Source organism: Mus caroli, chromosome 3, assembly GCF_900094665.2.
Source record: "Mus caroli chromosome 3, CAROLI_EIJ_v1.1, whole genome shotgun sequence".
Lineage (NCBI taxonomy): Eukaryota > Metazoa > Chordata > Mammalia > Rodentia > Muridae > Mus > Mus caroli.
The window spans coordinates 6,321,608-6,349,285 of NC_034572.1; the positions used below are offsets into that span (position 1 = coordinate 6,321,608).

Here is a 27,678-nt window from a genome sequence, read left to right on the forward strand (position 1 = left end):
AATATATTTGCAGCCGGGCGTGGTGGCGCACGCCTTTAATCCCAGCACTCGGGAGGCAGAGGCAGGCGGATTTCTGAGTTCGAGGCCAGCCTGGTCTACAAAGTGAGTGCCAGGACAGCCAGGGCTACACAGAGAAACCCTGTCTCGAAAAACCAAAAATATATATATATATATATATATATATATATATATATATATATATTTGCTTACATTTGCAAATGCACTGTCCTGTGAGCTTTTATACAGACAATTTCTAATGTACAGGTATTTGTAGAGCAAACTTCACGAGCTTTTCTTTTTTTTGAGACTGGTGACCCTCCTCCCTGCATCTCCTGAGTGTCGGGGTTATGGGCCCATGGACGCCTCACCTTCTGAAATTGTGATGTGGTCATGAAGTTATGAAGTTTATCCACTTTTCTTTAGGTTGACTGAATGTGCACTACTGACCAAGTTTTTTTTTTGACCAAAGTGAGAAAAACATGCTATCTTTCAGAAACTTTTACTTTAAAATAAAAAACATTCCACAAACCATGGTACAAGTTTAGATCGATGGATAGCTTCCAGCTGTCAGGTTTTCCCTTCTACCTCGTGAACCCCAGGGATCAACCTCAGGTTGTCAGACTTGAAGACGAGCACCTTTACTCACTGACTCATCTGTGTGGCCTCCTCCTTTCTGTCCGATTCCAATTCTACAACTTGATCTGAGAACCTGACGGGATGGGGTCAGTATGTCTCCTGCCGTGGGGGGCAGCCAACTCTGCCACTCACAGCAAAGAGCAGCCTGTCTACCCGGACTCTTTACCTCGCAGAGCTGCTTGCGTGGCCTTGGGCAAACGCCACTGCTTTAACTACGGCACTGGGTTCCTACCTGGTGAACAGTCAGATTCTAACTTTCCCTTCTGCTTTCTGATGCTTTTAGCTACTTAGGGCTCTCTGCCATTCCGTGTTAGTTGTTCATTTCTAGCTTTACTTCTTTTCATAGTTTGAAAATTGGCTAATGCCCAAAGGCCCATGTGGTAAAGGGCTGGCCCAGCCACTGCAGTAGTACATTCCTATACTGTAAGCAGTATAGAGGCAGATATAGGAAGACTTCTAGGCCAGCCTGGACTACATAGCAAAACCACGACTCAAACAAACAAACAAACACCCCAAACCCTAAATAATCAAAAAGGCTTTAGGGTGATAGTTTGGGGAGACAGAGAAAAAGGGGGGCCTACGTGAGGTCATTGTAAACTATAAGACACCCATGATGCACAGTCTTGCCACAGGACAAAGCCACAGGGACAACCAATGACATTATAACTCCAAGCTGAACCAAAGCAACACATTTCTTATTAATCCCCTCAAACTGTCAATGGGACAGAAAGCCGACATCTTCCTCCTCCAGATACCATCAGGATTTTGATCAGGAAGGCATTATATCTAAACACCACCAAGACTTCCAAAGCATGAGTAGACATGGCACTTATAAGATCTTCAAGCTGGAGGAATGGCTTGGTAGGGAAGCCACAGGCACAGTGATGCACACATGCGCCTGACCCCATACATACACAAATACAACTTTTTCTCATTAACACTTTAGAGTTGTTCTGTGCAGAGTTCTTCCACAGCTTCCTTAGCAGGATCCGATCTCCGACCCCTCCTTACGCTGAGCAGGTGGCGCGCATGTGCAGAGCTATCCCGTGCACTGCCGCTTACACACACAGGGGTATCCACCATACCTCCAGAGACATCAGAGTTCTGCTGCTCATTCTTATAGGAACATGAACTAGACTTAGTCCTACAACCAGTGGCTTGCACATAAGCTTATAGATCTCCTTACACAGAGCCTCAAGCGGCATCACGCAAACTTTAACATATTTTCATAACAAAGGATCATCAATGTGAGAGTCAAAGGTCCTCAGGAGACCCGGGAAGAAGCCTCGGAAAACGGGAACACGAGATAAACGCTGGGCTACGGCGAGGGTGAGAGGTTCTGCTACATAAGGAAGGAGTTTCCAATTATTTGGAGTAACTGACTTTCTGATCATCTTTTCTCCACACCGATGCAATGTTTAGCCAGATAATACTCACCTGCACTTAGCATACAAAGATACAAACAGATAGGGAAAGTATTAAGTGTTTATCTATAGTGGGAAAATCTATATGCAAAAAGTGAATATTCATAACCAATATTAGCTTCAAATATCTGTAACTAAACTCAAAACCCCTAAAAAGGGTGAGACTATTAACTTTGATATCATTAATTACACCTTTAGTTCCACATGTATTCATGGGCTGGAGTGCAGCTCAGACAGCAGAGTGCTTCCGCTAACAAGTACGCGTGTGGCCCTGTGCAGTCTCCAGCACCACAGAAACTGTGTGTGGTGGCTATGGCCATCTTCTCTGCATCCCAGAACTTAAGAGAGAAAGGCAGAACCGTCACAAGTTCAAGTTCATCCTCAGCTATGCGACAGTTCTGAGGCCAGCCTGGGATACACAAGTGAATACAATGAAATGAAATGGTATTCCTACGTCTTAACTAAAGTACATTTAATTGCAAAGCAACCTGTCTAGTAATAGAATTTACATGGTACGTGATGTTCTAAATACATGTAATTAACAGCACAAATATAGTCATTACAGTGCCCAGATCAGAGTATTATATAGATTTAATATATTAAATCCCCCCAAATCAAGATAACTGCCTTGAAACTTACAAAAACACTTCATTGTATCAAATGCAAGGGTCAAACATACTAAGAACAAAACATCTGTTCATATGCCAAGGGCTAGACAATGAATTAACCCTTTAACAACGGAATAGGAGCCATTAAATTTTCTTGAGTTTGAGAGGCCCAAGACCTTATAGAGAGAGTATCTAGAGTTAGCAGTGATGAAATTCAGTAAGTTTGCAAGGAAATCAAAAAGTCCACCATTAACGCCACAGTACACAGGTCAGCACAGCCAGCACCAGAGTGTGGATCTGAATGAGAATGCTGCATTTTGTAAAACATAGCACTGCCACTAACTATACCAGGTACATGGGAGATGTCTGTGAAAATCTCTTCAGCACGGGAGCTTTAAGCAGAACCTACAACATACAGCAGTGTACTAACTGCAGAGACGTCCACTAGAGGCAGTCGTCTCTGGCAGCACGATCCTGTGAAATGGCATAGCAATATGAAATATAAAAAGGACAGTGAGGTAACTTCTACCTCGAAACACGAAGCAACAGGGGTGGTTATCTTACTGTGACACATTAGAAGCAGCAGCTGCAGCTTCGAGCAGGCATTGTGAGGTGTGGACTTCAGACTGCCTACTGTCTGACAGGCACTGTGCCAGGCACTATCTTACAGTGATTAATAAAACACAAAGGCCCTCTGCACAGGGAGAGCCAGCTTGTTACAGCCTTTAGACTTAATCAAATATGGCTTTTGGAACATAGAGAAAGCCACTTACAAAAAGAAAACTTTGTAATTGAGAATTATGCATATGAACACTATATTAAGTTCAAGGGGATCATAAGGACTAGGGACAATTTCAATGGCTAGTTCATTAAGTATACTTTTTGTATATTTTCCCCAAGAATATTACTACATGCAAATTTTCTTTCAATAATCAGATAATCCATCTAATTTTGAATATGTCATCTGTAAAAAAAAAGTTTCCATTTTAGAATCAGGACCTCAAAGTTCAGTTTAAATCAGTGACCCCATCCATCTGACACATCCCAGGGACAGCAAAGATGACACTGGAGCTGGACACTGTTCTCTGTGACTAGCTTTCGTCGTCTCTTTGCAAAGGTATTATCTCAATTTCTTTGGCTATTCTTTTGGCTAATGTTATACTATTTGCGGCAATTATTCTCCGAGACATCAGATCGAATGGTCCACCTGAAATCAAATCAAATATAGAAAAGTTATACCTGAACAAAAACAATCACCAGAAACGATAGTACACAGTTATATCCTCTGGCAATGCTCAAATTTTCTTTAAAAAAAAAAAAAAAAAAAAAAAGCTTCCCCCCCCCCCCCCCCCCCCCCCCCAGGTCAGCTCTCAGCCTCCAGAACAGAAGCATCTTTTCTGAGTAAAGGCCAATGCTGGCGATCTCCAATTGGACATGCAGGTCCTCTGTTTCTTGTGGGCGCTCTTCTACTTCATCTCTCTGATGTCTGAGGACAGTCACACTCACCCCACACACTGTCACAGGTGTGAGACAGTCACACTCACACCATGCACTGTCACATGTGCGAGACAGTTACACTTACCCCACGCACTGCCACACTGCTTTTTTTCCCACTTCCTGTTTCAGTGTGCTATATCTCATGGTTTCTGAACTCTCTGAACCCCAGTTTATTCTCCTTAATTTCACCTTCTGCTCAGAGTTAATATTTAACTGACCCAGGCCAGAGCCAAATAGTTGGGAGGACAGAGCCCATTTTTCACTATCACTATGGTCCTGTCCAGAGTTCATGGTCCAAGCCTCAGGGGTGGTGCGGAGTTCTCCAGGCCTCTCAGGAGCTCTCGCTATTCACGATGAAGGCATGAAGGAATTCTCAAGCAATGCTCACTCTGTAGTCGCACTAGCCACACCACCGTCTCCATCTGCTAACGTCTGATTTTGCAGAGACTCACACACATCAAGGAGAGAGCCCTGCATGCTTTGTGGTGGCATGATCTCACCCGTGACATCCATGAGCACTCCGCCTGCCTCGGTGACAATGATGCCAGCTCCCGCCATGTCCCAGCAGTGGATTCCCATCTCATAATAGGCATCTGCTCCTCCCGTTGCCACAAGGCACATATTAACAGCAGCTGTTCCAACACTCCGGATTCTAGCATGGTAAACAAGATCGGAGGAATAAAATACTCTCAAAAGAAATATTTCTCCCTCTCTAAGGTCATTTCATTTCCAATACCGACCAAGCCTGTTTTCCTTCATCTTGAGAACAACTGAGAGTGAAAGCGGTCTCCAATTTTCAAATGAAGTATCTAACATTTAATGTCAGGGCTGGTAAAGCACTTGCCGCTCTTGCAAGGATATGATGGTTCACATGATGGAGTCCCAGGGCATTTCATGCCCTCTTCTATCTTCTGCAGTCCCCGTACTTATGTGGTACGCACATATGTGCAAGCACACACTCATACACATAAAATATGAATATTTTTTTAAAAACTCTAATCACTACATCCTATGTAATTCATGAATTTTTCACAAAGCAATCATTTAATAAGATAAACATGACAATAAAAACTTTAAGAGAAAAAAAACAAACAAAAACACCCCAATGCAAGCCAAATGTGGTCACACACACACACCTGTAATCACAGTGTTCAAGAGGCCGAAGCAAAAGATGGTGGGTTCTAGGATAGCCTGGAGTACACTGTATCATTGTGGTTTCAAACAAGAACAACTACAACCACCACCACCACCACCATCACCACCACCACCCCAGGACAAACAAAGAAGGAGGAGGATTCTTGTGTAGGCTCTTGTGCCTGGACCCCAGAACTCCAGTGTCTTTATTTCACACAGACAGTACTGTGTGAGTAGTCGGTGTAGAAAACACCACATTACTTACTGGGCAGTAGTTGGAAAACCTCCTGCTTGACACCACACAGGCTACCTGGGTTCTGCAGGAACATTTGGTCTTTAATTTTTAAAAATGTTATTGTTTTCTACAATTAATAGGAGCCTTAAAATGCTCGAAAGCGTCAAGCACATAACAGAATAAAAGACTCTGAAGCCACCTTACAGGAAACAGACGAGCGACGACAATCAAGCCGTGTTTGGCAGTACAAACGTTAAACTCAGCACTCAGGAGGCCAAAGCAGGAAGCTCATGAGTTCAAGAAAAAATACGGAGAAACCATGGGCACTTGTGTTGGCTGTGGTTATGTTAATGAATACCGAGTATAGGCAGAATGGGGAGGCTAGGGGTGGTGTCTCACACCTGCAACCCCACATTTGAAAGGCTAGCCAGGAGGACCAAGAGCTCGAGGTCAGCTTGGGCAGAATTAGACCTTGTCTAAAAATTAATCACCCGGCAGCAACCTCAACAAAAAGGAGCCAAGGAGCAGGGGAACAGAATGTCTGCAAGTTACTTTCAAACAATGCACTCAAATTTCCTATAACATTTCTATGTATTTGTTTACTTCTCGTTTCTTGTTGTTGTTGAGATGGGTTTCACTAAATGCTGCAGACTGGGCTGGAGCTCTGTTTTCCTACTTCAGCCCCTCTAATGTTGAAGCTACAGTGCGTGCGTACCACTGTATCTGCTTTAAACTCTTTCAGTGTCAAATACTTAAATCTCTGGAAATAAGGCAGAGATCCATTCCCTCAAAATATATTTTTCAAAAGTACAGGAAAATTAATGAATTATATATATATATATATATATATATATATATATATATATATATTCCCTTTATCTAAAAAACAATGACTGCACACCATCTTTCACAAAGCCAACGTGTTAAAAAGGAAAGGAATGACAGGGCACCAGCCAGCTTCAAAGGGTGTCCCACATCCCCCCAAAAGGGCAAACCCACTGACTCCACAACTGAGCGTAGGCCCAGCTTGACCTGGACTACAGGAAGTCAGGTGGTTAGACAAAAACCACAATTCCTCGGGAACTTGTAAAACCAGTTCCCATCTGCCAAAAGGCATCATTTCCCTTACCTGTGCAGAAGAGACACATGGCACCATTGACACATACCTGTAGCTATGTATCAAAGCCAGTACCAGTTTCCAGGATCCCTCAGTCCCCACCAACGTACTCGTTAGATATACACTTCAGAGCCTTCCCACTAGACTCCTGGCCGTCCCTCTACTACTACTCGCTCTCCTCACCAGGAATCTGGCTCTGTGCTCTTATCGCTGCCCCCACCCCTTGCTATCTTCTTGTTCTCGCTAAGCTCTGTTCTCCATGTCTCCTATCACTATTCACCCCAGCTTCCTTCCCCACCCTGGCCACACTCATCTTCTTCTTTCTCTCTGTTCCGGACTCCCCCAGATGTCCTTGGCTGTTCTTTCTCTTGTATCAAGAACAGAAACCTTAACTATACAATGGAGAGGTCACATCAGCACTTTCTTTACTCCCCCCACCCCTGCCACCCTGCCCCAATAAAACATCCTTGATTGAGATGTGTTTCACAACTTATATTTTTGTGTCGTATCAAATGAAGCACTAGCAAGAACAGCCCATCTACTTAACTCCACATGACAAGTTTTAGCTTATGGAGAAAGGCACAGCGAGCAGGACGGTAATGCTGACAATCCCAGAACTGTAAATCTGACACTATCCCAGGCTATACAGTAAGACCCTGCCTGAAAGGGAGCAAACTGAAACCAAACCCAAGAAAGTCTATCTCCCTACTTCTTACGTGAGATACGGGACATGGGGTACTTGAGAGCTCAAGTTCTAGAAAGAATGACTGAGGCTGCTCACAAGTAAGCTCTTGTGCTCTGCCACTCAGAACCCTTCAAATAGGCATCTCTACAGGGAGACTTCTACTGACCTCTGGGGTGCTCTACTCTGCTAGCAAGCAATGAAGGCAGGGACCCAGATTCTGAACTGGAATTTCACCTGATCCTTCCAGAGTCCAAGTATGCCTGAGAGTGAAGAGAGCTTGCACTACACATCAAAGATCTGGGTCTGTTCTCATGCTTGGCTGGTTCCGGCTTTGCTTCAAACTTTCACACTGAAGAGAGGGAGGGGTGCCTTACTTTAGGGCACAGTGCAATGCTTACAAAGATGATGTATTAGTAAAGAGCACCATGTTTATATAAATCTGTTCTTTACTAGGCCTGTCCAATTTGGACTTACACAAAACTGTAGACTTAAGGGAAACAATGAGACTACATGTGATTATTTTGTAACTTGGGTGTGCAGTTCTTAAGTGTGAATCTTCTTGGGTCAATCTCAGAATGTTGGACACCTCTGCATTAAGTCCCCCAAACTATGCAACTGGTTAATTATTACTGACTTTGCCTCATACCTGCTGTCTCATGGTGCTCTGTATGAGCAATTCTGAAATGTCAGGGACAACTCACTCGGCTGAGCACGAAAGCTCTTCTCCTTGGGAACACTTTCCTTCCTCTTTCAACCAAAACCAAAACACCATGTTTTTCCTTCAGCTAATAGCAAAATAAAAGGCTAGAGTATAAAGCACCGGAAGCTATTCTGTAGCCATTTTACTGCCATGGTTAAAGTCCAAACTTTAAACAGCCAACCGCAGCAGCAGCTTTTAAGAAGTACCTGTTCTTGCCTCAAGGACATTATTCCTTGGGCCTCAGGAGCTCCGTGTTCTGGGAGGTTCAGCAGCTAGGTGACAGAGACTCTAGGTGACAGAGACTCTCATCCACCTTACTCATCACTGCACAGACCACGGATTCACAAATCAGTTTGTACCACGTCAAATGTTCTTGGGACGTCTTAACTCCTAAAAGGCACATTAACTATTAAAGAAAGAGAATGACCGGGAAGCCAGGGCTGTAGCTGTATCTCCATCAGCACATCTCCTGTAGCTACTTCATGTGCCTGAACCTCTGAACTCATCCATAAAACAAGCCTACATTAGATGATCCTTCAAGTATTATCAAAGTCTATCCTTGATGGTTATTTTCAGGAGAAAAAAGGTAGCGAATTCTCTTGTTATTCATGAGTTCTCACTGTGTAGCCCAGGCTGGCCAAAACACCCAGTCTTCCTGACTCGGCTTGGTCTGTACCTGGCATGACCGACCGACAAGTGCTACAGAGCCTGGCTTCCCCATGGCTTCTTGTTCATTTGGGACAGCTCTTCTTGTGTAGCCAGGCTGTCCTTGAACTATTCTCTACAATCTTCTTGTCCAGCCTCCACGGGCCAAGGTTACAGGTATGCTCTACCATCTTTGCTTCAGTGGCTTTTTAAGGATTATTTTTACTGAAACAACCATAATAAAGGTCAGAAAAATGCTACTTATGTAACCAATACCTGTATTAAATTTAGGAACATCAAACTGCTAGCTTTTCCTAAAACCTCTAAGATATACACTTGCTTCAAAGACAAACAAAGCGTTTTCAGCTAGGGGCTCACTGTGTTTTCTAGACTAAACCCTAACTTCTGGAATCAAGCAATCCTCCTGCCTCGGCTGCCTAAGGAGGCGGCAGTACCAACATACGCCTTCACTTCTGGCATATCCTCTCCTACATCCTGTCATTACTGAGGGACTCTGAGGTTGGAGAGCAGTGTTACGGGTGTAAAACATGCAACACTAACGCTTGATCAACAGGCTAAGGCAGGAGGCTCTCAAGTTCCAGGCCAGCCTGTGCCACAGATATACATACACATACATATGCATATATGAACATATACATATCAGAACATTATAGAAAGATTTAATAAAAAATCTGCTAAAAATATAAGCATTTATAAACACAAAAATTCAAAAACAAAGAACTCATGAAATAAACACAGTAACTACAAATAATACAGACAGCACAACATAAAATTATTGTACTGGCCAGGCGTGGTGGCACATGCCTTTAATCCCAGCACTTGGGAGGCAGAGGCAGGTGGATTTCTGAGTTCGAGGCCAGCCTGGTCTACAAAGTGAGTTCCAGGACAGCCAAGGCTACACAGAGAAACTCTGTCTCAAAGGAAAAACAAAAACCAAAAAAATTACTGTGCTGTAATACAAAACAGAAGTATTAATATATTAACAATTATATCTATTAAGAAACATTCACAAATTGACTTATAAATTGATACCATATTCTGTTTTATCTGAGAGAAATACTTAAAATAAAGCTGAGGACGTTAGGAACTGTGGCACAGACCTCTAAGTCCACCCCCCGAGGAGGCTAAGGCAGAGGGACACTGAGGCACAGGGGAGACAAGGCAGTAGTACTATGAACCTGAGGCCTGCCTCAGATACATAGCAAAACTCTGCTGGAAAAATCAAATCAAAACAGAATTCATCTCAAACAAAGATTCCCAAGGTCAACTCTAGCCTCACACAAACGCCCCAACCCACTCCCACACAGAGAAAAATAACAATGAATCCCTTTAAGTTAAATCCTCTTGAAGTCTGGGTGGGAAGGAGAGGCCTTACCCATGGATGGGAATGGAGCACAGCTTTTCCATGTTGGAGAGAATGATCCGTAAAGTCTCTGGCTTTCTGGACGAGCCCAACTCGGTCACCAAGAGTGATTTGGTAATGTCTGGAAAAAACCGCTATTTCAAATAAACCACTAGCCCTCACCAACCAAAACTCTAGGACAGCAAATCACACAATTCAGGATAAAAGGGGACATTTAATCCTCTTTCCTACTTTATCTAATTTTTTCCCAATCTTCAAATGTTAAAATACTTGAAAAATAGGTGTGGTGTTTGACACAAGACTGCAATTAAAACATAATAATAAATCATTTTTAAAAATAAACAACAAAGGAAATGAACAAAAAATATGCCCTCAAATGAAACCTTTAAGAGAAAGGTTAGGGCTGGACATAGTGCTGTGCATCTTTAATCTAATCACTCAGAAGACAGAGGCAGGGCACCTCTCAGTTCAAGGCCAAGCTGGTCTACATAGCTAGTTCCAGGCAAGAGCTACAGTGAGACCCTGATTAAAAGGAAATCAAAGCCAGAGGGAAAGGAAGGAAGGAAGGAAGGTAGGTAGGTAGGTAGGTAGGTTTGCTGACTAGTTTATGAAAGTCTGTGAAGATCCCAAAATCAAGACTGTTTGCAAGTTTAAAGGCCAGAGAGTAGACAATTTATAAAGCATTGACACTGTAGCCATAACTAACCTAGAGACAGAGAAAGCAAGGGTATGTGGACAGGTTATAAGCAAATACATCATTTTATAGGAGGGATTTGACCCTCATATAGAGACTGAGAAACCATGTGTATCCTTGTTAAGGATTCTCAGGTGATTTTCTTTGTTGGGAGCATAGACTGCCCTAGAACTTGCTTTACCCAGGCTAGCCTCAAACTCCTGATCCCTCTGCCTCCACCTTCTGAGTGTTGGCATTCCAGGAAGATGGCACCATGTCCAACTGATCTCAGCGTTGACATGCGTTATTTATGGTTTACTGGCCAATAATGGGATCAAGAAATGCTAAGAAGTCTGAGGTGGTGTAACTGAAGCACTAAGATGTGAGCTGTTGGAACCGAGGCCTGGGTGCCCACAGCCACGCCCACTCCTGCTGACATTCTGGGGTGCACTTGCTCAATGGTATCTGCTTTTCTGCCCCAACCACCATGCTAAAAACTGGGGTCAGAGTGGGCAAGAAGGAAATCAGACAATCTCGAGTCAGCCAATACTTGCTAACCCAAAGGTGGTGTCAGCACTGGAAGACAAACTCACCTTCCTGCTGTGAGACCTGAAGCTTCTGACCGTTACAAAAGGCGCCTTTCCCTTTCCTGCCGGTGTACATCTTATCTTCCACACAGCTGTACACAATTCCAAACTCCATCTGCAGAGGAAAGCAAGTCTCTTAGCAAACCTGGGTATTCTTCCATTAACTGGTATCACTTTATGAACAAAGCAGCAAGAAAATCTATTTTATTTGTAAGATAGATTCCAACAGCTGAACTGTGGGGAGCTACTGCCCAAACACGGTAGGTCATCAGGGCTCCATCCTTGGCTCCCACTCAAGTCTAGGCGGGGAGAATGTGTCCCTCTCCTCGCTCAGATACACAGGGCTTTTTGAGTTTTCTACGATGTACACTGTGTCCTCCTGGGTTCCTGCCATCCATGCACCCATGGATCCTTCTTTTCCTTCCAGTACTTTTTTGCTGCCTGAGAATTGAAACTAAGGATTCAAAAGCAGAGAGCACTCGACTGCTTAGGCTGACTATGTTAAAGGCTTATTTAGGACCAGGTGGTATGCCAAGTGACCAGTACAGCCTGTGACCTATGTTTTATATGTGTTTGTGTTGCTAGGGATTCAACTGGGTTGCTAGGGTTTACATCCGCTAGGTGAACATGCTACCACTTCGCCTTGGGCTTTTATTTCAGAAATGTCTAAGTGCTATGTTCCTACTGACAAAATGCAGCACTCAAGCTCCTTGAATACAGCGGCCAAATAGCCAAACAGCAGGGAACCAACAAAAGGGACGGCAGTGATTACAGATCTTATTCTACTGGGTTTCGCATGTATTCATTCACTTATGTCTATGTTCCTAAGTACATGCCACATTTCCAGCCATCCTTCGGCCCCTGACACATGCTTAGCAATGTCCCACTTCATCTGAGGAACTGTAAAGCCACACTAATTCGTGACATGGCTGTGTGTGTCAGGAGGATGACAGGGACCTGTCTCCTCCCTGCGTTCACTTTCCTTTTCCAACGCTGGCTTCTCAGGAAACAAGCCTTATCCACTGGGAATGTGCGTAAACATGTCCCCAGCCTTGAAGCAAACGTTTACAGGTGGCACAAACCAAATACAAAAGATGAACTCTTTCTCAGAGAAGGAAAGCAAAGTATATTTAAGACATACCTCTTTATTCACAAGGAAGCCAATTGAAACAGCTACAAAGGGAAACCTGAAAAAAAAGAGACAAAATCCACAAACTAACCAAGACAGAATTGAATTTCAACAAGTATGTATCCAATTGTTTTCAAACCAATTTTTATAAGATGGAATATGGATGGAAGGACGAAGCTCCATCAACACACACACGCACACACAAACACACACACACAAACACAGACACACACACACAAACACACACAAACACACAAACACACACACAGACACACACAGACACAGACACACAAACACACACACACACACAAACACACACACATACAAACACACACACAGACACAGACACACAGACACAGACACACAAACACACACACAGACACACACACAAACACACACACACACACACACACACACACACACGGCTACAAGATCACTGATCCTTACCATGTCAGGTACTATACTAACTTCTTATGAAAGTGAACAACTCCGTGAAGCCCACCAAAAAATAATTCTATGAAACAGGTACCATTACAGCTAGAGAGATGGCTCAGCGGTTAAGAGCAGCAAATGCTTTTCCAAAGGTCCTGAGTTCAAATCCCAGCAACCACATGGTGGTTCACAACCATCTGTAATGAGATCTGATGCCTTCTTCTGGTGTGTCTGAAGACATCTACAGTGTACTTTCATATAATAAATAAATAAGTCTAAAAAAATATGTGGCCATTTTATACATCTTTTTTCTTTCTTTAAGATATTACTAGTAGTTTAAGCTTCCCTGGAGAGCTCAATACGTAGCCCAAGCTGGCCTCAAATCCATGATCCCCCTGCCTCTACCTCCCAAGTGCTAACATTATACGCTTATACCTGGTGCCATAGTTTTTGTGAACTTGAAACAACCTAGACCTATCTGAGAAGAGGAAATCTCAGGTGAGGATTTGGCTTGTGGGAATGTCTGTGAGGCACTGTCTTAATTACCAACTGAGGTAAGAAAGCTAGCCACTGTGGGTGGTGCCATCCAGGGCAGGCAGGTCTGGGTTATAGAAGAACTGGAGCAGAGTGAGCCAGGGGAAGCATGCCAGTGAGCAGTGCTCCGTGTCCAGTGAGCAGTGCTCCATGGGTTGTGCATCAAGCTCCTGCCCTGAGTTCCTGTCTTGGCTGCCCTCAATGTCATGCTGTAAAGACTGAAATAAAATCAGCCCTGTCCTTCCCAGGCTGCTTGTGGTCATCATTTATCACAGCAACAGAAAGAAAGCGAGAACACTATAAAACTAGAATCTTACACATTCTTTTAACCTTTATTTTCCCTTCATGTGTATGCACCATGTTCATGCAGGGACTGTGGAAGAGGGCATTGGATCTCCCAGATCTGGAGTTACAAACGGCTGTGAGAGGCCATGTGTGAGCTGGGAATTGAACCTGGATCCTATGGAAGAGCAGCCAGTGCTTTTAACCCCGAGCCAGCTCTCCAGTCATGACTGGCCTTAAGTATTTTTAAAACCAAGGTTTTCAAAAGAGTAGCTTGTCTAATGTCACAAAGGCAATAAACAAGCTGCGGGATTCAAATCTCAGATTTGTGTGCAGATCCTAATGCCACGCCCTTTAGCATCCCTGTTTCTCTCTGAGTGAGCTCACTGCACACAGAGAACATCTCACCAGTGAACTTAGCAACTTCTTTACTGGTCCAGAGGGCCCATGTTACTCTGTCATTTTTGTATGGTCTTCACAGACAGAAAAACAACAGTGAGCAGGCACATCACGTCCCAAGTCCATTCTCTACCATTTGGTCCCTTGCTCCACCTCTTAGAAAAGATCTGCACAATACACTTAACCCACCACCCATCTCATACACAGCTTCTTCAAAGAAGGAAGCCTTGAACAGAGACTCACCCAGTGAACACACAACAGGAATCACACTAAAATTCAATGCATACCGATGCACAAAGTTAGTCGTTCCATCAATAGGGTCAATGACCCACGTGGGCTGCTCTGTGAAGACCGTCTTGTCCCCAGCTGCCACAGACTCTTCACCAATGAAGCTGAAAGCAGGAAACACAAACTCCATCTAACATCTAACATCTAACTCAGATTCAGGACTTTAAGCTCCAGGGGCTACCATGAAGCACAAGCCAAGTCTAGACTATTGCTCTGTTAGGTTGTTGCTCTGCTAGAAAGAGAGAGAGGATAATAATAACAAACACGACGAAGCTCTGTTTGCCTCAGAGCAAAGGTGTGTAAAGCAGTACCGAGTCCTATATTCTAAATGCAACACTGGCATAAATGCAGGGGAAACATACACATCTGCAGAGGTCATTCTTAAAATGAGAAAATAAGAAAACACAGCCATCTTAAAACTAAGCGCGGGGAGGGTGAGGCTGCACAGGCCATAATCCCAGCACTCGGGAGGTACAGGAGGCAAGAATCAGGCTGGCCTAGCCAAGAGTGAGACTGCCTTAAAATCAAGCAAACTTAAATACTAAAAGACCACACATTCTCTAGATCCTAGCAAGAGGCAGAGCGCATACATCACTTCGTTGAGTGTGAACTGACTTCTAGTCCAAAGAATACAGCAGGACCGGGTTGTGCAGCTTTGTTACCGGTCTGGTAGTTTCCAATGTTCACACTGTTCCTCCCTCCCGATCCTAGAAGAGGCCAGCTTCCAAGCAGCTCTGAGAATGACGCAGAAGTGAGGAACGGGGACACTGCCAGCAGATGGCCCACAGGGAGCTGGAGTTGCCAGCAGCTACAGAGGTAAAGGGTCCCTCAGTCCTACTGGGGCCTTGGTGACCCACTGACGAGAACTCCCAGACAGCTCAGCCAGGCCCACACAGCCAAGCCAACTGGGAAACACTAGTCTGCCATGTGGAATGACTTCAGAGGGCAGTACATAACAGAAGAGTTGGTAAATTACCGAGAATATACAGCACCCGCTGAAATGCCTGTGTACAACTGTCACAGTCAATTTTATAAATGGTGTCTGAGTTCCCTGGTTTTCTTCTCGCCTGCTCTCTTTTTTCTACTTTTTATTGTTTGACATTGAACTCTTTAATACATAGTTGTCCTCTTTTTCCTTTCTCTCTTATTTCTAAGCCTATGTTCAGTCACAACTTTAAATATTTTCCCATCTCATCGACTAAAAGACTGACAGTGGCCAATGTCACAGGGAGGAAAACATAACAGACTGTAGCATAAGCCTTTCAAAGGATGGCTTTTAATTTCTTGAGTTCTGGGGACTTGCACCCGCAAAGAGTGCTCTACCGCTGACCTCATTTCAAGCCTGCAGTTTCCTGACGCTGAGTGTCACCGTGCAGCCTGGCTGGCTACATATGCCGTGCCTCCTAGCTCCTTCTCCTGAGTGCTACAATTAGGGGCATCTGACATCTTGCCTGGCTGACAACAATGTTTTTGCTAACTGTGGGTCTGATTTAGGATTGTCTACAGACCCTCCTAACGCTGGCACTTCTCTCACACACACGGAACCTGCAGCGCAGGGAGTTTAACCGAGCTCTCCAGCTGGGCTGACGGCAGTAGAAGCTTCTTCCACTATCCACACTATCTTCTCAAAGACCCCTCTCCTGACCCTACAACCACAGGACAGGCAATCACCCTAAGTCAGCACAGGGGCTCCTGGCAGGATTTGGAATCTTAACCAATGAGGTAAAAATATATAAAAGATTAGTCGGAAACAGCCAAGCCATCAGTCAGGACCAAGACCACACACACACTATCCAAAGAGGCCCAGATGTCACCCACAGGGGTCTTCCTTCCGTCATCTTGGCCTGAGCAGCCCCACACCCTCAAACTGAGCTCCTTTGCAAGTCAGAGTCACCTATTACAGTTCTGGATCTACAGATATTTGCCTCACACGTAGGCTATCCCACCCTGGACCTGGCTTTATCACTGTAGCGTGCAGAAGAGGTACCTGTGACATGGATACTTTTCCTTTATAGAAGACATGAGCATTTTTTCAACTTTTTGGTCAGTAACTGTTACCAAATCGGCTGGAGAACTTTTAATCATGACATCCATCTCATTTTTTAAAGCTTCACGAATCATCTAAAAAGAAGTTTTGGGTAAGCAAGTAAAAAAAGATGTAAGTAATTTAAACCAAACAAGAAAGTCAATCACAAAAATAACTTCAAGCATTCAACCACTCTTAACATGTTCTTAAATGTTTTCTTTCAAAAATGTCTACGAAACAAAACACTTTAGAGAAATATTATGTAATTTCCTATCTTATTTTAGATTCATGACCGTCGTGGCACAGGTTAACACTACAAACTGAAACATCCAGCTGGAAGCGCCATGCCCATGGTTTCCTCAGATTAGCACAGGCCTAGGCTCCACCCCCAGCCTCACACACGCACACAAGAAATCAGTCATTTTCACTGTATTTACAGTTTAATAAAACTGCACATGTAGATTACTCAAAGCATGCTTTGTTGACCAAGACTGCACTGTAATATCTACACACCACACACTATGGCACCCAGACGGTAGTTCATACCTCTCCAGCTTGTCTTGCGAGGATTACTGCATAGTCCATGCATTCCTGCCAAGGGTCTGCCATTATCTAAACACAGCCAACAGAGATCAGCACAAAACAGTTACGAACCATGCAGGCATTCACTTACACAGCATCTCAATTAGCAACAGTTTGATTTTGATTCACCCTTTCCCTGGTTGATAATTCAATTTTTCCCCACATATAGTCCTGGTAAAAAAATCATTTTGAAATATTATATATTTCACCTCATAGTAAAACCTTTTTGTTATTAGTGTTGTTTTGAGTCAGTGTCTCACAGCCCAGGCCAGTCTCATAGCCCAGGCTAGTCTCAAAGCGAAGGATGACCTTGAACTCCTGACCCCCTGTCTGTACTTTCCAAGCACTGCGATTACAGGCATGAGCTATTATTATACCAACTTAACAGAAGTTATTATCATAGCAAACAATGCTCTATGAAGTTGTCTCCCAAGTGACCACACAATATCACATTTTGGGTTGTAGCTATACTATATCATAGTGTGGGGGTGGGGTAGCGTGGGGATGCCCCCGAAGCTTAGGTCAAGCTCAGATGAGGTTAAGACATGGTCTAACGGGTAGGTGTAGGAGTGGGTGGGGAGCAAGATAAAGAACGTGGGAAGGCTGGAATCAAAGCACTTTTAAAGACAAAGGAACAAGGGCTGCCTGTGTTAACTCAACTCCAGGGAGTTCAGTGCTTTGCACATGGAATTAAATAAGATAAAGGTGAAGATTCTAAGGGTCACAGATTACAAGTACTTTGCCCCGTATTATATGAGCAGATTTTACAGAACGAATGCTCAATTCTGATGGGAAAGTTCCCTGCTTTCCCTTACAACGTTCTGAGAGAAGAAAACTCGGTCTAAAAGCAAAGGTGCCATTGACCTCCTAGACTTCAGGCAGGGGAAGCGTGAGCAAGTGGCTAGACAGCTTTCTGTTGACCTCTCCAGACTCACCCCAGGCTTGACAACACTAACACTAACGTGGGCTCCTAGCCCAGGGAAGCATGGAAGTGGTCATGCCCAGGAAAGGTGGCTGCTCTGCCTGTTTCCCAGGACAAGTCACACCCTGTGCTTCCTCTGTAAGAGTGTCTGAAATCTCTACCCTCAGGTACACGGAGAAGCGCAGGGACACAGAGCAGACTGACACAACCAGATGCTGCTGGCTGCGGCTTCATCTTCCTTCTTATTGATATAAGGTGGGCTTCAAGCTTTGACCATCCTGGTTTAGTCTTCAGAATGCTGGCGGGATTACAGACATTTGCCCTCATGCCTAAGCGCCTTTTCCTGTGATCCAAGCATCCAAGCAAGCATATAAAAGGTGCTCTGAGTTATAGAATAAACTCCTTACAGCTCTTCAAGAATGCTTTCCAAACTTGGTCACACTTGTTCTTACTGCTCTCTTCTCATCTGTCACAACTGGACATTCTTGGGCTGGGCTTGCCTCCTCACCACTTGCTTCCTCAAGCCACTCAGGAGGTGTTCTGTTCATGTTGTCACAAGGTAAAGTGTGAATGGCTTGAGTTCTAATATTCCTTGAGGAAAGGAGGCTGATAAATAAAAATTTCTGAGGTGCCCTAAAATGTAGAGGTCCAGAAGAGGGAAGAGACAAGGGAAGTTAATTAGGTAACAGTTCTCTGGGGTTTGTTCGGGTTTTGTGGAGCATGGTGGGGGGCAAGAATGGAGACTTAAAAAGCCTGTGCCTTGAAATCCAATTATTGCGTTAGCTCATCAGAGGCTGCTGGTAGTTTACAAAATGTGCCCCAAGTCTTGGTCCATTTCCTAGCTGTTATATATTAATGGTTCAATAAACCCTTTTGTTTCAAAGACCTTTGCTTCAAGACTTGTTTTCACCGGGGTCATATTATATCACCCTCACTTTGGGAACAAAATCATACAGACTTAAAATTGTTTCTATCCTGTACAGGCCCCGCTCCCGACGCAGGACATCACCGGACCTGGTCTTGTTCACCCCTAACCCTGTAAATTCGTGAGCCAGGGAACTTGCCGTGTAGAGCCCTGAGGGCTTGGGTAGAGTCGGGCTCATTCTGCGACACAGAACCTCAGAGATCGAGGACCGCCTGGCGAACCCGCTCGGCTGTTTCCGGAGCGCTACGGAGAGCACCGCCCGGAGGAGGGCCCGGCAGGCGCCCCGGCCCAGCATGGGGAGAGCTTGTCTGCAGCCCGCCACAGCCCCCCGCCTCGGCCACCGAATAACGCTGCACGGAAGGCAGGGACAGAACCGACTCACCTCGCGCGAGCGCACCGCGATCGATGCTCAACCGCCGGCGTCCGAGGGCTCGGTTCTTCGGCTCTTCCGGAGGTAACGGGGATTGCTCCGACAGGAAGTCCCGCCCCATTAAAACCCCGCCTTCATGTCTTCGCTCAGTCTGGAGGTGTGAGCCGGGCCGAATTTGCCTTTGTAAGGGCTGGTCCGGTTGAATTACCGTGTTCTGGCATTCTCCTGCATACCCTTTCTTCTCTAAGAATCCCCTGTTTACAAATCTCCACTTTTGTCTTTATTAGTTTATTTTTTTATTAGTTTATATTATATATGTTATATATTAGTTAAATTAAATATATATTATATTATATATTAGTTAGATTATATATATATAAATTATATATTAGTTAAATTTCTTTATTAGTTTATATTTTCCCATTTCCCATTCTGCTCTTCGGCTACAGATAAATTGGAATTGTGACTGTCATTGGGCACTCTCATTTGTTAAACCTGTAAGCCTAAAGGAGATTTTTATTTTTATTTTTTGCACCAACTCTCTTCTCCATAATTCACTTAGATACAGGTTGTTTGTTGTGGACTTGACTGCTGCAGGCAGTTGCTCTCTGCACCTGCAGCCCTCAGTACGAAGGATGAAGCTGTAGGCTTTGTAAATACTATACAAGCACCCTGTCGTTGAGCCGCTTTCCGAGGCATCGATTTTTAGCAGTGTTCCATTAAGTAGCATAGGTTGGCTTCTGAAGTCTTTGAGTATCCTGCCTTCACTTTCGGACTACAGGCACCTGCCACCACACCAGACAGCACTTGTGCTCTTACGTGCTTAAACATAAGTGTTAAAACGGTTTCATGAAGAGTCCCTGCACGATACAGATGAGGAAACCGAAGCTTGGAGAAGTCGGGATTTGTCCCAAACTCACACAACAAGAGCATAGCACCCTGACTCCAAAATCCACAGAGAATCTTCATGGCTCAACCAGTTGCTCTGGATGACCAACAAAGGCTAGTTTGTGGTTCTTAAAATGTTTCCTCACGTGGAACAGTACCATGGTAGGTATGTTACTTTTAAGTGGAACTCTATCCAGATGACCTACCCACAAGAGGACCACAATGTCCTTGCATTATTACTTGTGAAGTGATTGGTTCTCAGGAATCAAGACAAGAAATTATCAACGACATGAAACATGTCTCAGAGATGAGTGGCAGGGACAGCAAATCGGATTGATAAACCCACAAAGACAAAATGAGTCTACTCTCCTGAAGCCTGCTGCCTTAAGACACTGATGTGCGAGTCTATCACATACTCATGGTTGTTTGCTCTTCCACAAAAGGCCTTCAAGAACTTGGTTTTGGGGTCCTCTATTATCAGTTGTTTGAAAATAAAAATCTTATCAAATGCATGCTGTATGAGTGAAAGTGCCTCCCCTGACATTGCAAAGCAGGACAGATGAGGGACCAGGAATCAGATGTCTTTACATTAAATGATCGATAGCTTCCTCCATCAGATGAGCAGGACTCCATGGGGCTCATTGCAGCCTCTGCTGCTTCTTCCGTGCTATAGTCAGGTAAGTCAGCACAGTCCATTCTCCTGCCAAGTGCCTGCTGAAAGCCAAGTGCACAAAGGAGTCTGATGTTCTGATTCCGTTACAGCAGCACTGACTGCAGGCTGGTGTCACACAATACAAAACCCTGTTGCTGAGTGTGTGGAGGTGGCTCTGATGTCTATAGAGACCTCCATACATGACAAGAAGAAAACTCTATGCACACACAAACATGTACACTCATGTGCGTGACTGCACACACACACACATATACACTGGGGTGGGAGGGGCTCTGTTCCACTCACTTAAGCAAATGCTAAAACCTATGTGGTGTCCCAAAGCTCACTGGAGAATTATTGAGTGAGATTAAAATGGTGGAGTCTCCATAAGCCAGGTGAGCTACTCAGGAGTAGAGCCTATCTCCATGTTATTCAGTATGGTTTCATGATTGATGGAACTAAGGTAGGAGCTGCAAACACTGGTCAAAATAGCTAACATTCTCTGTAGTGTTAACAGGTTCCAGATCATTAGAATATATATTATTATTATCATCATAGAATTGTTATTCTATGCATAGTGGAGTAGACTTATCATTCCTCAGAGCTACAAACTTAAAACTAAAATCAAAATTTAAAACCTGGTCCATCAATACTTTCTGCGTTTGTTTACTGTTTGATTAATCGAGGTAGGCTCTCCTGGAACTCACTCACTAGACTAAGCTAGGTTCAAACTCATAGCAGTCCCACTGCCTGGCATCCCTCTTGCTCTTCAGAGCAAGGTATTTGGGTAACTTAATCCTTATTTGGTTTAATACATTTAATGATGCATAACGCTACCCCATAAAGCACATGTCGGGTTAACCTGTGTCTTAAACCTATGTGGACGTCTGTGTTTTACAGATTTGAAAGCTGACATGACACATTCTCGGTGCCATCAAGCACAGCCAGAAGGGAGCAGCCTGGCCTTTGGTTGGCAAACGGTGGTCATTTAGAGGCACCTCAATAGGTTGGTGTTATGTAAATGCATTTATAGTTTGAGCCTCTGAACGGGCATTTCTGTTGAAAAGTCAAATGCTCCAGGGAGGTAACCACTCTTTTTTGATCAGGATAGACATCCACCACCACACCATCAGGTCTTTTGTAAATCATGGTTTTTGTACACTGGACTTAGTGACATAAGAAAGAACAGATTTGGTTATATCAGCCCAAAACACTATAGGCAAGAACACTGACAGGAAAATGTTAAACCATTTGGATTAGGCTAGGTTAGGGTAATGTATAATACACACACAAACACATACACGTGCACATATGTAACATGTTATACGCATCTGTATGTTACACACACACATATAAAGCATACACATACGGGTACTAGAAGAAATAATCTCCTCACCTCCCATGTCAAGCTTTTAACCAGCTTGAAGGTGACTATAGTGCACCTGCTGTACATTTTAAACTAGAGGAGTTTTTTCATATTCTGTGCTAAGGGATGGCCTTCTCTTAGCCTTGTAGACCAGAAGGAGCAGTAACATTTCACAGCTGGAACACATGGCTACTGTAAAGGGGGCTACAGAGGCTTCATGTGCCTTGGGCTGGGAAAAGGAAAGCTGAATGATGGCCAGAGCTAAGAAACTATTCAACATCCCAGTTTCGAGAGCAACCGTTTTGCAAACAGGAAGAGGCAGCAAGTAGACTTTAGCCAAGGAATAGCCAAACAAAAGGCCCAGTGCAGGAACCAGAAGCCCCAAAAGATACACCTCTACGTTAGCCAATCTCAGAAACACTAGTCCCATCCTGAAAGCCAAGTAGATGCCCACGAACATTAAAGTCAAACTCAGAGGCCGCACTACTCTCTCTAGACAGAGTGCTTTCGCAGGCATTTTGTGTTTAATGATGACACCAGTCGACATTGGCATAAGTATGAAAAGAAGAGTAGACACAATCTTTAAGACAGGGACGTGGAAAGCACCTGCTAAGCCCAGCAGCCGACTGTAAAAATATGAGTTGACAGGCATCATGATGAGGGCCAGGGACGTTGATGTGCAAGTCATCAAAATGGCCAAAGTGACATCCCCTTCCAGAAGGAGAGCAAAGAGATAGCCCCCACCTCCTCCTGGGCATGTGCAGGTCATTACAAATCCAAAAGCCTGTCCCTTAGGCAAGCCCAAAATCTGAGACAAGAGAAAGCCACAGAATGGCATAAGAAAAAACTGTATAACCGCTCCAAGAAGTATTGGCAAAGGTCTCTTCCACACTGTTTGAAGCACCTGGAAGTCAATCTTGCAGCCAAAGGCACATTTATTTAAAAGGATCATCAATAAGACAAGCAGGAAGATGGAGCTATCGACATGGATTGGTGCCTGGAGGAGGCTGTCGTCCGTCTGTGTGAACACTCTCACTCTGACATTCTTTAGCTCGTCGATGAGTGTTGTTTGCCTACCTTCAGACTCCCAGAGCTGCAGGGTCACATTGGTCTCCCCTGGGAAAGTCTTCAGGTTGACGGTAAAGTCTGTGACACCCAGGGAGGTCTTGGTCACATTCACCACCTGCAGCACTTTAGGATCCCCTAACTTCACGAGCAGGTAGCTGGAGTGAGGCTGTTTGTCTTTATAGCTGGACCTTACAACGATGTTTTCTTCCGTCTTTGTAAAGGACAGCGTTTCTGTATTTTGTATATTCAGAAAACTGAGAAATGACTTCTTCGCTTCTCCTGGGGTCACCAACAAAAGTAGAATTATACAAAAATTGCCAGACATTTTGAAAGTTTAAACAAACCATGTGTGCCTACCCAGTTTTAGTAAAAACCAAAAGACTATTTTTCTTTCAGTTCTTCAGTCACTGAAGACGTAAGTGTGAGTTAGGTAACAGCTGGGTTTGGTCGGTCAAAGTCCAGGAGGAGGAGGGACCGTTGTACTTCAAACCAGTATAAAACTGTCTACTGAGCAAGCGACACAACCAGTTTAACTTGTAGTTAAGAAAACATAAAAATAAACCCTTGTATTTAACAGGTGTCACTTACCACAAACAAAAACCTAATCTCTCTTCCTGAGTTCCTTATTAACTAAGGATAAACACTTAGAGTTATTACTTTTTGGGTCTCTTTGGTCCTCAGGAAATTATAAAATAAAAGCAGCCAGGGGAACAAAACAAACAACCCCCCTAAGTCAGATAGATACTATAACTTGGGGATCAGTATGATTATTCCATCAAGTGAGAGTCAAATGGCCTAACTACATGCTGGTGTGACAGGAGAGTGTGTGGTCAGAGAGAGGGGGAAAGGGATGGGGAGGGGGACAGGAAGAGGGAGCAAGACGGAAGTAGTGAAATTGGTATATGAAAGAAGCCAGTCAGCTGAAAGACTGAAGTCCCTTCCTACCAAGGCTGTCTTGTAACAAAGCCTGCAACAACCAACAAATAAATGTGTCCCCCTCCCCACCACATTCTGCACTTTCTCTCCTGTCACATCAGCACGTGGTTAGGTCATTTTGACTCTGATCTGATGGACCAGTCATCCTGATCTCCAAGCTACAGTGACAAATGTGCCAATCTGCTCTCAACAGGCCCCACCACTGAACTTCTAACCTTTGTCTAGTTAGTCTAAGCTCACTTCCACCTTGGGATTGATTTCTTAGTAAACTATCTTTTCCTACCAGCATTTCTGTGTCCACTCCTGCTCCACTTCCTTGTTCAGGGGTACAATCAAAAATTGAAGCAGGTGCCCCTTGTACCCTAATTCACACCTACAACACTGGGCCCCTAAAGTAAGAGCCTCAGTGACCCAGGTTAGTCATGTGGCTGTCATCATTATCTATGTTGGCTGGCCTTGAGAGCACCCTGGATGCTAATAGTTCTAGAGTTCTAGAGCAATTCTCCCAGGCAAAACAACACTTGGTGGCTGTAAGCAGGAAAATGTCATGCAGGGTCACCAGGTAACTTAAGAACATGAAGTGCGGGAGGCAGAGGCAGGCGGATTTCTGAATTTTAGGCCAGCCTGGTCTACAAAGTGAGTTCCAGTGAAAGATCCTGGCAGAAGCCCTGAAATTGGCAAGATAGACTTCAGTGTTAGCAGAACTAGCTTCACTGATTTAGAAAAATAGAGGTGTGCAATGCTTTGGCCACTCCTTGAACCTGTGTGTCTGCCAATGTTCTGACCAGGTGTGTGCCCATTGCTGCACCTTCATTAGACTCTTTCCTTGTACCCCTCCCATACCCATTTCTTGAGAATAGACATTGTTTAGATCTGGAAATCCCCTACTCTCCCCCATCTCCTTCCCCCCCCTGAGGGCCTATAAAAAGTGGGACCTCTTTCCCCTCAAGGTCGACTCCTCTACCCCTGCATGGGATATGAGTCGTCCCCAGAGCTCTGGCTTTCCCCGAATAAAGCGCCTCATGTGGTTTGCAACAAGCTCGGTCTGTCGTGAGTTCTTGGGTGTCCGCTATTGTCCTGAGGCCTGAGCGAGGGGCTCATTTTGGAGTCTTTCACCAGGACAGCCAGGGCTATACAGAGAAACCCTGTCTCGGGGAAAAAAAAAAAAACATCAACAACAAAAAGAACATAAAGTTGTCAAAGGTTAGCCCAACTAAGTGGCTGCTGCAATTGGGCATTTGGAATTTGATGGTGGAAAGGTACTGGCCCAGTCTTTCTTTGTAACATGACTCACTGTGCGCAACTGGGTCATGGGCAGCAGTCAATTGACTCGATTGTGCCTCAGCTTCCATGAATGAGGGAAAGCAAGCAATTTCCGAAATGAGAGGATGCTACAAAATAAACCCTCTACTACCTACCACTACTAAAATGGCTATTCTAGTTCCCCCGCCCCTCTGTGTTTGTGTGTCTGTGTCTGTGTGTGTCAGAATAAAAAGTAATGAGTTTCATCATGGCATTTTCACAATTGGACAGTTTTGTTTTTTTTTTTTTTTTAATGGCTGTGTTTGTAGGTTAATTTTTCAAATATGGTAGACTTCAGTATCATGAATTTACTTCCACGTAGGGTAAGCGAGTAACACACATTTACCAACGGTGAGAGAGAACAGGGAATAAGACTACTCAGTGACACCGGTTAAATTCCCAGGACCCCCCCCCCACCCCCCCTTAGAACACAGTCTGACTATAAGGCTCCGGCTGTCCTGGATCTCACTTGAGATCAGGCTGGTCCTGAACTCAGAGTTCCACTTGCTTCTGCCCCTAGTGCAGCACCACAGCCTGCTTCCCAAGGAGCTTTAAAGAGACAAAACCCCTAAGCCTGGGAAGGCTAAAGTGGGACCGCCACATGGTTAAGGCCAGCCTGGGGTACAGAGTAAATGCTTGTCAAATGAATTAAGAGCCACAGGAAGACGTCTCAGTGGGTAGGGGCACTTGCTGCCAAGGTGAACACGTGACTTAGATCCCCAGAACACATAGTAAGAAAGAACCAACTCCCACAAGTTGTCCTCTGACTACACCAAAACTAAGTCTAACTTAAGAAATAAAGTGTATGCCTTTCCCCCCAAGCACTTTATCAGTTTTTGTTTCCTAACCCATCTTCAGAACAAAACACCCAATAAATGTAGATAAGACGAATCCGATTATCCAGTTTTCTCATGTATTTTCTGTTCTTTAGACTGGTGATCGATAGTATCAAAGTATTGTTTCAACAGTTCATCCACACTCCTCTCCTATGCTTCATGGTTTCCCATGCCGCACGTGAACACCAAGTAAGATAGGGACACTGTAACCCTACCATTTCATCAGACACACTTAATGTGAACCTGAGACTTCTGCCCTTCCGAGTGTTTATTTGGACACGGGGAGGTAGGGGACTGAGATTCCTCCCACACCTTGTTCTCTTTAGATTATGAACCTACCAATCCTTAGTACCAAGGATGCTCATCCTGACATCCTCCAGCCCCGTGGGCTCCATCCCTAGGATGGGGCCTAGCTTATGGACCGTGTACTCACTGTCGTAGGTCCGTCTCTGGATAGACTTGTCTCTCATCTGCTCACTGAGAAAAGACATTTTTCATCCTTTCTAGGTGTCAATTCCAGCCAGCCCCTCGGTTGTGAGTAGCCCTGGTGCTATTTGAAATTTGATGTTAATTCAACTACTCTAAGAGGGGCTGTCTGGAGGAGTGAATCGTGTATTCAGGATTTCATGTGACCTTTCTAATGAATAAAGAAACCAATCACTGGGTGAGTAGGCGGGACTTCCGGGTTGGAGAGAGGAAGAGAAGAGGCAGAAGAGAGATAGGGGCTTTTGATCAGGGAGAGTGGGAGGCAAGATGTAGCTACAAGTGACCCCTGGAGGATTTAGAATATGGCTTACAAGATTAGGATGCTAGTTGTTGCGCCCAGTGATTGAGTTAGCATTGATTCTGAACTAAGTTTGTGTGGTGTTTTCCTTCACAAGGTGGCTCAACTGGGTTCCAGAGAGAAAGATATGGCAGCAAAGTGTGGGTTTGCAAGAAGTGCACTCCAAAAGGCTATGGGAATTTTCAAGTGTGGGGCTGGCGTGGTATTAACCCACCAGTGGGAACTTAGCAAGCTGGGTGGAGAGATTTCGGAGCTCTGAGGCAGAGTCTCCACGAGATGAGAACAGGCCGCCCATGCCTGCCTGTGTCAGGCCTGCCAGCCCTCCAGGGCCTGCTGGTGTAGTGTGAATTGAATTTTTTAATACTTCCTGAAACAAGCCTGTCTTAGTTCGGGTTTTACTGCTGTGAACAGACACCATGACCAAGGTAAGTCTTATAAAAAGCAGCATTTAATTGGGGCTGGCTTACAGGTTCAGTCCATTATCATCAAGGTGGGAGCATGGCAGTATCCAGGCAGGCATGGCACAGGAGTTCTGTCTTCATCCAAAGGCTGCTAGTGGAAGACTGACTTCCAGGCAACTAGGGTGAGGATCTTATACCCACACCCACAGTGACACACCCATTCCAACCATG

At 44.5% G+C, this 27,678-nt stretch overlaps 2 protein-coding genes across 3 annotated transcripts; both read right to left on the reverse strand.

Moving 5' to 3' along the window:
• Nucleotides 1-483: 483 nt before the first annotated feature.
• On the reverse strand, nt 484-19,457 carry Impa1 (inositol monophosphatase 1). 2 transcript variants are annotated; one of them, XM_021157720.2, is made up of 9 exons: nt 19,227-19,457; nt 16,962-17,027; nt 16,377-16,510; nt 14,389-14,493; nt 12,467-12,512; nt 11,332-11,440; nt 10,078-10,186; nt 4,666-4,817; nt 484-3,875 (listed from the first exon to the last, which is right to left on the reverse strand). In XM_021157720.2, the coding sequence occupies exons 2-9, from the start codon at nt 17,022-17,024 to the stop codon at nt 3,760-3,762; spliced, it is 834 nt and encodes a 277-aa protein (XP_021013379.1). In that variant the 5' UTR covers nt 17,025-17,027; nt 19,227-19,457; the 3' UTR covers nt 484-3,759. The 2 variants fall into 2 exon arrangements, with proteins under 2 accessions (XP_021013379.1, XP_021013377.1); XM_021157718.2 differs by lacking the exon at nt 19,227-19,457 and adding an exon at nt 18,984-19,182.
• A 111-nt stretch (nt 19,458-19,568) lies between these two features.
• Nucleotides 19,569-23,676, reverse strand: Slc10a5 (solute carrier family 10 member 5). The gene has a single exon (XM_021158182.2). It carries the CDS (start codon nt 23,511-23,513, stop codon nt 22,209-22,211), a length of 1,305 nt encoding a protein of 434 aa, XP_021013841.1. The 5' UTR covers nt 23,514-23,676; the 3' UTR covers nt 19,569-22,208.
• Between the last annotated feature and the right edge of the window lie 4,002 nt (nt 23,677-27,678).

Coding starts and splice junctions, on each gene's coding strand:
- Impa1 (XM_021157718.2), bottom strand. CDS start 19,139: ATGCTGGGCCGGGGCGCCTGCCGGGCCCTCCTCCGGGCGGTGCTCTCC. Junction 17,028..18,983: donor AGCCCTCAGGGCTCTACACG/GCAAGTTCCCTG, acceptor GGCTGTGTTTAG/ATAATGGCAGACCCTTGGCA. Junction 4,818..10,077: donor TGCTCCATTCCCATCCATGG/GTAAGGCCTCTC, acceptor TTACCATGCTAG/AATCCGGAGTGTTGGAACAG.
- Slc10a5 (XM_021158182.2), bottom strand. CDS start 23,513: ATGTCTGGCAATTTTTGTATAATTCTACTTTTGTTGGTGACCCCAGGA.